Source organism: Scyliorhinus canicula, chromosome 5, assembly GCF_902713615.1.
Source record: "Scyliorhinus canicula chromosome 5, sScyCan1.1, whole genome shotgun sequence".
Taxonomy (NCBI): Eukaryota; Metazoa; Chordata; class Chondrichthyes; order Carcharhiniformes; family Scyliorhinidae; genus Scyliorhinus; species Scyliorhinus canicula.
The window spans coordinates 26198431-26210587 of record NC_052150.1 but is presented as its reverse complement, the minus strand read 5'-3'; the positions used below and the strand labels follow the sequence as shown (position 1 = coordinate 26210587).

General features: G+C 50.0%; 1 protein-coding gene across 1 annotated transcript in view; it reads left to right on the top strand.

Annotated features, from left to right (window-relative positions):
* The window catches only part of LOC119965857 (sodium/hydrogen exchanger 3-like), a 144084-nt gene that overhangs the window by 73263 nt on the left and 58664 nt on the right, over positions 1 to 12157 (top strand). The window contains exons 2-3 of the mRNA XM_038796782.1: positions 1974 to 2282; positions 5996 to 6153. Coding sequence (XP_038652710.1) covers positions 1974 to 2282; positions 5996 to 6153 — 467 coding nt within the window. The remainder of the gene's footprint in view (positions 1 to 1973; positions 2283 to 5995; positions 6154 to 12157) is intronic.

The following is a 12157-nucleotide window of genomic DNA, read 5'->3' as shown; positions in this document are numbered from 1 at the left end:
GGATTGGCCATGCTAAATTGCCCGTAGTGTAAGGTTAATGGGGGGATTGTTGGGTTACGGGTATACGGGTTACGTGGGTTTAAGTAGGGTGATCATTGCTCGGCACAACATCGAGGGCCGAAGGGCCTGTTCTGTGCTGTACTGTTCTATGTTCTATAATGGGAGGAGTGACGCTGCTTCTTTTGCTCACAAATTAGTTTAATATAAAGAGTGCTGCTGGGTTCTCATATCAGACAGACACACACACACACACTTCACTCTCTCTCACACTTATTTCTCTCTCGCACTTTCACCTCTCACTCGCTCTCTCATACATACAGTCCCACCCCCACCTCTCTCTCGCACACTCACACTCCCAGCTCTCTCTCACCTTTCTCACACACTCTCTCATACACCCACACACACGCACTCCCACCTCTCACTCACTCACACACACACATACTTGCTCACACCTTTCTCTCATCTCTCTCACATACTGTCCCTCTCACACATACACTCACACTGCCACCCCCCCTCTCTCTCTCTCTCACACACACTCACATTCTCACCTCTCTCTATTTATCTCTCACACACACCTCTCTCTCTCTCAAACACATGCTCACACTCACCTTTCTCTCCCTTGATCTGTGTCCCCCCACACCCTTCCTCTCTCCCCACCCTATGGCCACTGCCTACCTCTCTCTGCTGCTCACTCCCCTTCGCACTGCCATCTGCTCACCTTTGCTCTTGTCTGGGACTTTGCCACCATTTCCAAATGGTCCAGTCATAGGTCAGGTTCTCAGTTCGTTGAAAGTCTATCAGTAGTCAATGCAGTGTGAAAACTACATCCGATTGGACAAGTTGGAAAGACAACTTTGACCAAAGTTACAAGAACAAGACCAACCGTGGAACCCCTGGATGTCTCCTCGGGGACCCCAGGGTTCCACAAGACGCACTCTTGGGATTTCTGTCTTAGTCCATTCTTCGAAACAGTAGAGAAAAAAAGACCACCAGAGAATGGCTACAGCACTGAAGGAGGCCATTCAGCCCATCGTGTCCATCTCTCTGCAAGAACAACTCACCAATCCCACTCGCCTACCGTTTCCCTGTGGCCCTCCTAATTTTCTTCCCCTTCAGTAATAAGACTCTTGCTTTCAAAAGCACTATTAGGCTGGCCGCACTAGTGAGACGTGGGTTGCTTTGATTTAATTAATCAAATGCTTTGTGGTTTACAAATTACAGGGCTGTCTTAAAATCTATGGTGCGCATCTTGTGTTTGAATATGTTACAGCTGTGAGGAGGTGGTGGAGGGGAGGGGACGATTTTAGAATGAACCTGCCATAATAATCATGGAATGGGGTGAAAAATCTTTCTGACTCCGTGATTCAATTCTGGAATTAAATTTTAACATCAGCATAGAAATATAAACAATATTAACACTTTCAAAAAAAGATTAACAACGCATGCACAGCATTGAAATATATGGGTATTTGCTACAAATGTGTCTCCAGTTGTATCATGATTATAAATATAAGGACTGCTGCATTGTCTCGTATGGCAATAATTCTGTGGTTCAGATCAAGTCTGAACCCTGCATTTCTGGTTGATGATATGATTTTTACTTTTTGATTGTAGCGTGACAACTGGGTTTGGAGCTCCTGCAAGTTCCAGTGCTGCACTATTAATTTATTTAATAGCTCAATTTTTATAATTGGTACGATTTAACGAGAACATTACTTGTGGTAATAGGATATAACTTGACTTACGTTTTCTGTTCCTGTGATTGCCACCTTGAAAGTTTACCGTGTATCAAAACAAATCGAGGGATTGGGGAGGGACTCTGATGAATGCAGAAGTGGAAAACCCCAACTACCATCGTGTTGGATTAGTGAGGTGACCCACTTTATTTAATCACCCCGGACTCATTCTTAACCGGGCAATCCACACGGCAAATGACCATGTAATCCTGATTATTGATTTACTCTTTTCTTTAGTTTTCCACCTGTCTGAAAAAATCACCTCCGTGGTGCCAGAAAGTGCCCTGCTGATCATGCTGGGCCTCATCCTGGGAGGAGTCGTCTGGGCCGCTGATCACACCGCCTCCTTCACCTTAACGCCGACTGTCTTCTTCTTCTATCTCCTGCCGCCAATCGTATTGGACGCCGGATACTTCATGCCCAACCAGCAATTCTTCAGGAACCTTGGATCGATTCTAATGTACGCCATCATTGGAACAATTTGGAATACTGTAACTACCGGTCTGTCCCTCTATGGTGTCTTCCGGACGGGTATTATGGGTAAGGGCACAGATCCAAGCAGTAGCTTTATCGTATCCAACTGAAGCGAGACCAGGGTAAAATACGGATAGTAGTTGAGGCTATCTGGAGTCTTAATTTTCTATCTTGTTGGTGTCTTTCCCCAAGCACTTTGGGTTCCATCATAGCTGTGTGGGTGAGTGGCCCCAACTTGTGCCAGTATGAAATCCTGCACCCCTCCATCCCAAAGGCCCTGCTGGCCAGCGCGACTTCCTCCATTTTGAGGTGTCCTCTCAATTCCTGACCCATCTATACATTGCCCACCTCTCCCAATGGTTCCCAAGTTGCTCGCAGCATCAAGTGCCTGAATGGCATGTGTGGAGCCAGTGTTTCGCCAGGAGAAAATCAGAGATATAACAGATGTGAAGCGAGTACAGAGGCAAGAACGATGGTGCGGTGGGCGAGGAGGAAAGAACAAGAGGGAAGGTCTATGACAGGGTGGAAGACAACAGAGATTAAATGACAAAAGGCATAATGGTGGAGGGCGAAAGGAGATGATGAGGGGACAAAGTGGGGAAATGAAAGATGTGTCAAGAGGATCGTAAATGTGAAAAAGCAGAATTATCACCAAAATCGATAATATCTACCAAGGGGGCAGATGGAACCTTGGTTTAACATTTCTGCTGAAAGAAAAACATTGTGTAGCGTTTTTCATGATAACAGGACATCCTAAATTCCTTTGAAAATAATGACGTACTTGTGGAGTGCAGCCACTGTTGTAATGTAGGATGCGCGGCAGCCAAATTGTGCATTGAAAGCTCTCAAGAAAACAGCAATGCAACAAGATCAGATCATCTTTTTTTTGTGATGTTGTTTCAAGGTTGTATATTGGCCAGGATACTGAGAAAAACTCCCCTGCCTTTCTTCAAAATGGTGCAATGGGATCTTTTATCCCCGGGCAAGAGGACAGACAGTGCCTCCGATTAGTGCTTCCTCTGAGAGAGCAGTACAGCATACCGTCAGTGCTGCACTTGCCTCTCACTGAGGTGATACGATTAAATCTCTAGATTGTTGGAGCTTGAAGTCGCCTCCTGACTCAGAGACGAGATTGCTACCATGGAGACTAGGCTGACGCCAGTTCAAAGCAAACTGCTGCAGATGCTGGAAATCTGAAATATAAACAGAAAAGTCTCAAAATATTCAACAGGTCAGGCAGCATCTGCAGAGAGAAAAGCAGAGTTAATGTTGACTAGCCCAAGTGACTTTGATTATGATTGAAAGCTCTGATTGTAACATCCAGTGAGAGTGATTGAGGGTGGTGGTGGGAGGGGTGAGGTGGGGGGAATTTGCCTCTCTGTGTCACTTATGCCGAGCGCACTTTTAACTCCTGGGTTTCAGAAGGTGTGTAAGTCAGGAATTTGAGTTTTCTTTTGTTTGAGCGTTTAAAATCACAGACAATTGGTTTCCCTGGGCCTTTCCCTCTCTGGGTTTTCTCTAGCCCAAGTGTGATCCTTCCCTGAGGGACCCCGGCTCTGACCTGCTGCCACCCAAATTCACGTTCCTCATTACGATCCCGGTCCAGAACAGAAACCCCAATATATTAGTTTAATTTTGTAAGACTGTGAGGAAAGGATATCTCGCTCCAGGAGCGATTTGACACAAAATAGGAATATGGTATATTAAAACCAACTTTATTACTAACACAGTATTAAAATATCTTTAACATCACACAAGACAATCACCCCTTAAACATTGCTAATCAATATAGTGGCACAATAACCCTTAACTGCTATCTTTATTTCCACTCAAACAACAAAACTATCTCAGATCCCAATCCACTTTTAAATACAGTTAGCACTCAGGAATACTTGCTGTACAGAGATGTCTTTTGAGACTGTTTATAGACAGAAACCCTGTCAGAACCGTGCAGAGTCTCTGGATGCATTTCTTCAGAAGCCTCTCAGCTTGCCGTCAAGTCACAAACTAAAATTGAACCTCAACACTTGACTGCTTCAACCCCTGACTGCTCTCATTAATTACATCATCTCCCTAAACTGAACACAATGGGCGGGATTCTCCGATCCCTCACCGGGTCGGAGAATCAGCGGGGGGGGGGGGGGCAGTGTGAATCCCGCCCCCGCTGGCTGCCGAATTCTCAGGCACCGGAGATTCGGTGGGGGTGGGAATCGCCGGGGCAGTCGGTGGCCGCTCGCAGCGCCCCCCCCCCCCCACCGGTGATTCTCCGGCCCGCGATTGGCCGAAGTCCCGCTGGTTCTTTGCCAGTCCCGCCGGTGTAAATTAGACTAGGTCCCTCACCGGCGGGACCTGGCGGCGCGGGCGGCCTCCGGGGTCCTGGGGGGGGGGGGGCACGGGGCGGTCTGGCCCCGGGGGGGGGGGGTGCCCCCACGGTGGCCTGGCCCACGATCAGGACCCACTGATCCTCGGGCGGGCCTGTGCGATGGCCGACACATAGGTGAACCCCCCTGCACATGCGCGGGGATGACGTCAGCAGCCACTGACACTCCCGCGCATGCGCGGACCCGCGCCGGCCGGCGCAGTCCCTTCGGCCCCGGCTGGCGTGGCACCAAAGGCCTTCCACGCCGGCAGGCGGGGTGCAAACCACTCCAGCGCCGGCCTAGACCGTGAAGGTGCGGAGGATTCCGCACCTTTGGGGCTGGCCGATGCCGGAGTGGTTCACGCCACTCCGTCCCGCTGGGACCCCCCGCCCCACCGGGTATGGGAGAATCTCGCCCTATGTCTCTAATTATCTACTCCACAGGGAACCCTCTTAATATAAACAGAAATCCATTAGCTCAAACTTTTACATTGCTTTAATTGCACATCTGGTTCCCAAAAATCCTAGTTGTCTTGCAAACCAGGATGTTTTAAAACATTACTGCAGCACTCATGTGCACACTAACCCAGACATTTAACCCTTACTGCACCAAATACATATAATACAATACATCTGAAATTCCTACATTCATCACATCCTGCCTACTGACATTGATTCTCACTGGGTTTGGGGAACAGATTCAATTCCAAGTTTGAAGTCAAGTTGGGCATGCAGACAGGCGCGCGGACACACACTCACACCCACATCTACACATAGATGTACACATGCATGCACAGACACACAGACGCACTCAAACACTAACACACAGACGCAGACAAACACTCTCACATTCACACAGACACACACACCACTTGTGCCTCAGACTAAAACCAAAATAGACTCTTCCACCATCTTGGGTCCTTTACACAGAACTTGCAGTGTGGGCAGTAAACGCAGGCATCAGGGACCTGTCAGGGACTTGTGAAAATTTGCCACAAAGTCGTTTATCCTTAATTTTTAAATTATTTTCCTCACTTCGAGTCCCACCAGGACCATACCCCTCCCTATCACTGTAAACTCCTCAAATCCTTCAACCCTCTGAGAGCTCTATGCCCCTCTAATTCTGGCCTCTTGTGCTTTCCTGATTTCCTTCGCTGCACTGCTGCTTGTCATACCTTCAGCTGCCGACACCCCTCACTCTAGAATTGCCTCCCTCGACCTCTCCACATCCCTCTTTCATCTTCTAAGTCAATCCTTAAAACTATCTTTTTGTCCCAACATTTGCCCAAATGACTCGGTGTCACTTGACTAATAACCTTCTTGTGATGTGCCTTGGGATGTTTTATTACACCTGGGCACTATATTGATATCCGAGGTTGCAATTGAAACTAACCATTCCCTGTCGTTTCAAATTACTCCGCAGGAGACCTCAATGTTGGCCTCATGGAATTCCTTCTTTTTGGAAGTGTGATAGCAGCAGTGGACACAGTAGCTGCGTTGACCGTGTTTGAAGACGTCCATGTGAACGAAGCATTGTTCATCGTTGTGTTTGGAGAATCTCTGCTGAATGATGGAGTCACTGTGGTAAGTATAGCAGCATTTCAACTCCTTGATTGTTCACCCTGTTTAACGGAGGGAAACGTTTGGATTTGCGGAGACGTCCTTTTTAGTTTGTGAGCTGAGATATTGCCCTGTAAACCTTTACTTCAAAAGGGCATTTTTTTCATTCGTCTTGGTCATCACTGGCAAAGCAAACATTTTTTATCCATCCGTTGTCGTCCCTCAAAGGTGGTGGCCTTCTTATTGAACTGCTGCAGTCCATGTGGCATTATTTATAGTGGTTTGATACAGCTGGGCGATGCGGCACCAGGCCATCTGTGTGTCAGTCACATTGGTGTGGGACTGGAGTCACACACAGGCCAGACCTAGGCAACGGTGACCAACTTTGCTCTCCAAGTGACATTCATGAGCCAGTTTTTAGAAATTGCAACAACGACATGGTGATATTTCCATTTAGCGGCTGCTTAATTTCCGGAATATTGTAAAACTGAATTTAAACACTGTGTACGGTTGCCACATTCTGTACCTTGTTGTCCTATTATGTATTTTCATTTTGTTTTCTTTTCTTTTCCTGCACTTTATGATCTGTTTGAGCTGCTCGCAGAAAAATACTTTCCACTGTACTTCGGTACACGTGACAATAAACGAAATCCAATCCAAAACTGATTTGAACTCTCACCCTCTGAGTTTTCCGTCCAGCATCATAATCATTACATTGCCATATCTGGGATTTAATTTTTTGAATTCTTTGGTGTGATCAATTTCACAAGAGTATCTACTTCTTCTATTAATTGTGGATTTGTTTTTTTTCATCAAACTGAAAAGCATTGATGCTGTAGAGCAGAACAATATAAGTGTGTTCAGGGGCTGCTCCGACAGTGTTTGTGAAGGTTTCTGCTAATGGCCATACTTTGTGTGAAACCCACCCTTTGGGAATACCCAGCAATGGCTATCCTTGTGATCTCTAAGTGAGAATCATACTGGCTTATATAAAATTGTGGGCAGTTTTGTCAGGGCAATCTTGAACACAATTCACAATGCCACGGGATGCAGGTTTCCCAAATATAGGCAAATGCCAATAGCGGACGGAAAAAGCGGTAGTGATATCACTCGCACCAACAGCGGGTTTCTCTGTGGACCTTTCTGGACTTAGTAAAGAAAAAGGCCATGATAGAGCTCAGCCCGCCTGAAACTTAGTTATTTGAAGATCGGGGCAAAAAGAAATTCAGAGCGTCCAATTCATTTTTTCCAATTAAAGGGCAATTTAGCGAGGCCAATCCACCTAACCTGCACATCTTTGGGTTGTGGGGGCGAAACCCACGCAAACACAAGGAGAATGTGCAAACTCCACACGGACAGTGGCCCAGAGCCGGGATCGAACCTGGGACCTCGGCAGTACTAACCACTGCGCCACCGTGCTGCCCTGGGCCACCATTTAAAGGTAATCCCAGTGGACAAAAGTCAACCAGGAATTAATTCCCCATCCCCCCTACCCCCCCCCCCCCGCCTCCCCACACCATGCAGACCACACTCCACGTAACGTAACCACCCCCCACCCCCACCCCTTGAGTGAGGCAGTCACTAAGTAGTGCTAGGCCTGGGCGTGGAGGAGGAATTGGGGGGGGAGGGTTGGGTTTGGCGGGGGGTGCGGGAAGGAGGGGGGTCCAGTAGTCATGTAGAGGCGTGATAATTTGATGGTGATGCAGGGAAATGATGTTCCCAATGTTAAATGTCGGGAATCCCGGTACTTCGTGGGAACAATCAATCGTGTCCCACTTTTACGGCGGCATGAAAACCAATTTGGGCTTCTCCTGAGATTTTCTGCTCCCATCGCCAAACCCGCAGACCTAAACGTGAAGCAAGGAAACCATAACATTCTGGAACCATGGCAACAAGTTACCTGTTGTTCCCAAGCATGCCACGTTTACCACATCTCAAATTGTTCTCATAGAGGACTGAATCGATTGAAAAAAAGATAAAGAAAAATGTGATCATCTTCCTGTAAACTTCACTAACAAGCGATTAGGGCAGTCCAAAGATGTGCTGGTTAGGTGGATTGGCGATGCTAAATTGCCCCTCAGTGTCCAAAAGGTTAGGTCGGGTTTACAGGGATATGGTGGAGGCATGGGCTTAAGTAGGGTACTCTTTCGAAGGACTGGTGCAGACTCGATGGACCGAATGGCCTCCTACATTGTAAATTCTATGATTCTAGGGTTGCCAACTCTAGGCATACACCAAGGTTTTCCCACAAGCTCTCCTGTCTCCAACTGCCCCACCCGTATACTCCCACCATTGGCCAGCCAACATTGGTCATCCTCATGCCACACTGCCTTTTTGTATCCAATCAGAAAGCGAGCTGATATCTGATTGGATGACTATTAAATGTCAGTCAGACAGCCTAATTTTTTTTCCATCGCCAAAATTTTTATGCCTATTAAATGAAAGATGTTCAAACAAAAAGATAAACGGTATTCTCCTTTCCCCGATGCCAAAATCCTATCCAGTGATCGGGCGGACAATCCCCGTTTGCGACCGAATCGAGTTCGCGCCATTTTCCAAATGATCCCTCCCCTCCAAATCGGCATCATCTAGCAGTGCCACATGTCATTGTGACCGCGTCGGCGAGTCGCTTTGAGGCCCTCGCTCGATGCTCCGCCCCCGATGGGCCGAGTTCATAACCGCGCGGGTCGCGTGTGGTTTGCGTTTTCGTAAACCCAGTGTGGCAGCTGTGGACTGTGTCCAGTGCCGCCACAGTCGGGAGTGAACTGTGCTGCTGGCAGGAGGGGGGAGGGCTTCAAAGAGGGTTGGGGTGGTGGTCCGGGGGTAGCAAGCAGGGGTCCTGGGGGACACTATTTGGCCGGCCGAGTCCTTGCGTGGCCGGCGCCATGTTGCACAGTGCGACCGCTGCAGGTCATTGGCGTGCACACGCACGGTCACGGACCCAGCAATTCTCCGTCCATTTATATTGGGAACGCCGGGAGTTTTACCCACCGCCGACATTTTTATTGTAAAACTAGACACTTCCTCAGGACATAGGGCGGAATTCTCCGCTCCCGGGAAAAATCGGGAGGGCCGTCGTGAGCTCGGCCGAGTTTCACGACGGCCTCGGACGCCGCTCCTCGCCCCCTATTCTCCCCTCCCGGTGGGGATAGGAGCGGTGCTCCGTAACTCTCGGCCATGGGGGCATCGCTCCAAGAATGACGCGGCCGGCGCACCTAATGACGTCAGCTGCACATGCGCAGGTTGGCCGGCTCCAACCCGCGCATGCGCGGCTGACGTCATGACGCTGACAGCACAAACCCGCCCATGCGCGGTGGCCGTCTTTCCCTCAGCTGCCCCGCAAGATGTGGCGGCTCGATCTTGCGGGGCGGCGGAGGGGAAATAGTGCGTCCGATTTAGACGCCGGCCCCACGATCGGTGGGCACCGAGTGCGGGCCTGTCGCCTCCCGAGCACAGTCGTGGTGCTCTTTCCTTGCTAGACTACCTACAAGCCCCAAATGGGCTTCTCACTCCCGTTTAACGACAGCGGCGACCAGGTGTGTTTGCCGTCGTCGTGAAACGGCCGCGAACGGCAGGTCGCTCGGCCCATCCGGGTTGGAGAATCGCCGGTCGCAGTGAAAAACAGCGAGCGCCGATTCTTCCGAGCGGGGGGGGGGGGGGGGGGGGGGGAGAATCGCGGGGGGCACCAGGGGGGCGTGAAATTTGTCAGGGGGCCCTCCCGCAATTCTCCCACCCGGCGCGGGGAGCGGTGAATCGCGCCTATAGCCTCAGAATCGGAGAATCCAGCCCGAATTCTTTGAACACGCTCCTGTGATTTTTCAACCCTGCAGTCAGAAACTTTAACTCTTGGAGACTCGGGGATGATTTCAAGCCTTAGCAATGTAGGTACAAAACTGACTTAACTAGTGCTTCACACACACCACTGTTCTCTGGACGTTGTATGAGGCTAATTTATCTTTCCTGACAAAATTCAGGACTTGTGGAACTATAAATAGCCTTGTTTGCTCTCTTTGGGGAGCCTGCACAAGACAAGCGAGTTGGAGCAAAACCAGCGATCTATCTCGGGAATCTGGAACTCGTTATGTTACCATGGTAACCAATGAGCCATAGCAATATACTGGCCAACCAATGAGGGGTTGAGTCTTATATCGTATTTGTGCAGTAACACATTCCCAGTTGAAATATACAAATTGAAGTGATTGGAATAACTCATCAATGGCAATAAGAGCCATGCTACTGGCGGATTTAATAATTAGATCAGCGATTCAAATAATTTGGGTAGAATATAAAACGTGGGGATGATTTTCAGTCAGCGTAAACAGTGACGTGGACTCAAAATCTTGTGAGTTAGGAAATAAAATTTTCGCCGGAGAAATCTTGCCCCCGATTTTCCCCGCCTTCTGCCCATGACGTAACAAGGTTCTCGCCTCATTTCAATAAATTTTTATAAATTTAAATATCATTATAGGGTTTCCTCATAATATGTTCCCCCCCTCATTGAATAACCATATCTCAGGGGTGCCCCCTGTCCCCCTTGCTCTTCGCGTTGGCGATTGAGCCCCTGGCCATGGCATTGAGGGAGTCAGGGAACTGGAGGGGCCTGGTGCGGGGTGGGGAGGAGCATCGAGTGTCACTGTATGCGGACGACCTGTTGCTGTATGTGGCGGACCCGGTGGGGGGGGATGCCGGAGGTGATGAGGATTCTTAGTGAATTCGGGGGTTTCTCTGGGTATAAGTTGAACCTGGGCAAGAGTGAGTTGTTTGTGGTGCATCCGGGGGATCAAGAGGAGGGGATTGGTAGGCTCCCACTGAAGCAGGCAGGGAAGAGCTTCAGGTACCTAGGGGTCCAGGTGGCTGGGAGCTGGGGGGCCCTGCACAAGCTCAACCTCACAAGGTTGGTGGAGCAGATGGAGGAGGAGTTTAAGAGGTGTGATATGTTACCGCTGTCACTGGCGGGGAGGGTGCAGTCCGTTAAGATGACGGTGCTCCCGAGGTTTTTGTTCCTGTTCCAGTGCCTCCCCATCCTTATCCCGAAGGCCTTTTTTAGGAGGGTCAACAGGAGTATCATGGGATTTGTGTGGGCGCATGGGACTCCGAGGGTGAGAAGAGTGTTCCTGGAATGGGGCAGGGATAAGGGGGGGCTGGCGTTGCCCAACCTCTGTGGGTACTATTGGGCTGCCAACGCAGCGATGGTGCGTAAGTGGGTAATGGACAAGGAAGGGGCAGCATGGAAGAGGATGGAGGCGGCGTCATGTGTGGGCACGAGCCTGGAGGCGCTGGTAACGGCGCCGTTGCCACTCCCTCCAACGAAGTATACCACGAGCCCGGTGGTGGCGGCTATCCTCAAAATTTGGGGGCAATGGAGACGGCATAGGGGAGAAGTGGGGGCTCGATGGAGGTCCCGATACGGGGGAACCATCGGTTTGTCCTAGGGAGCATTGATGGCGGATTTCTGGACTGGCACAGGGCAGGGGTTAGGAGGTTGAGGGACCTGTTTGTGGAGGGGAGGTTCGCGAGCTTGGGGGAGTTAGAGGGGAAGTTTGGGCTCCCCCCGGGAACATGTTTAGGTACATGCAGGTGAGGGTATTTGCCAGGCAGCAGGTGGAGGGGTTCCCCTTGCTTCCCCCACGAGGGGTGCGGGATAGGTTGCTCTTGGGGGTGTGGGTTGGAGGAGGGAGGATTTCGGACAAATACCGGGTGATGCAGGAGGTAGACGAGGCCTCGGTGGAGGAACTGAAGGGTAAATGGGAAGAGGAGCTGGGTGAGGAGATTGAGGCGGGGACGTGGGCGGATGCCCTGGAGAGAGTGAGTTCCTCCTCTTCCTGTGCGAGGCTTAGCCTCATACAGTTCAAGGTGCTGCATAGGGCCCACATGACTGGGACGAGGATGAGTAGGTTTTTCGGGGGCGAGTTCAGGTGTGCTAGGTGCTCGGGGAGCCCAGCGAACCACGCCCATATGTTTTGGGCGTGCCCAGCGCTAGGGGAGTTTTGCAAGGGGGTAGCAAGGACTGTGTCGAGGGTGGTGGGAT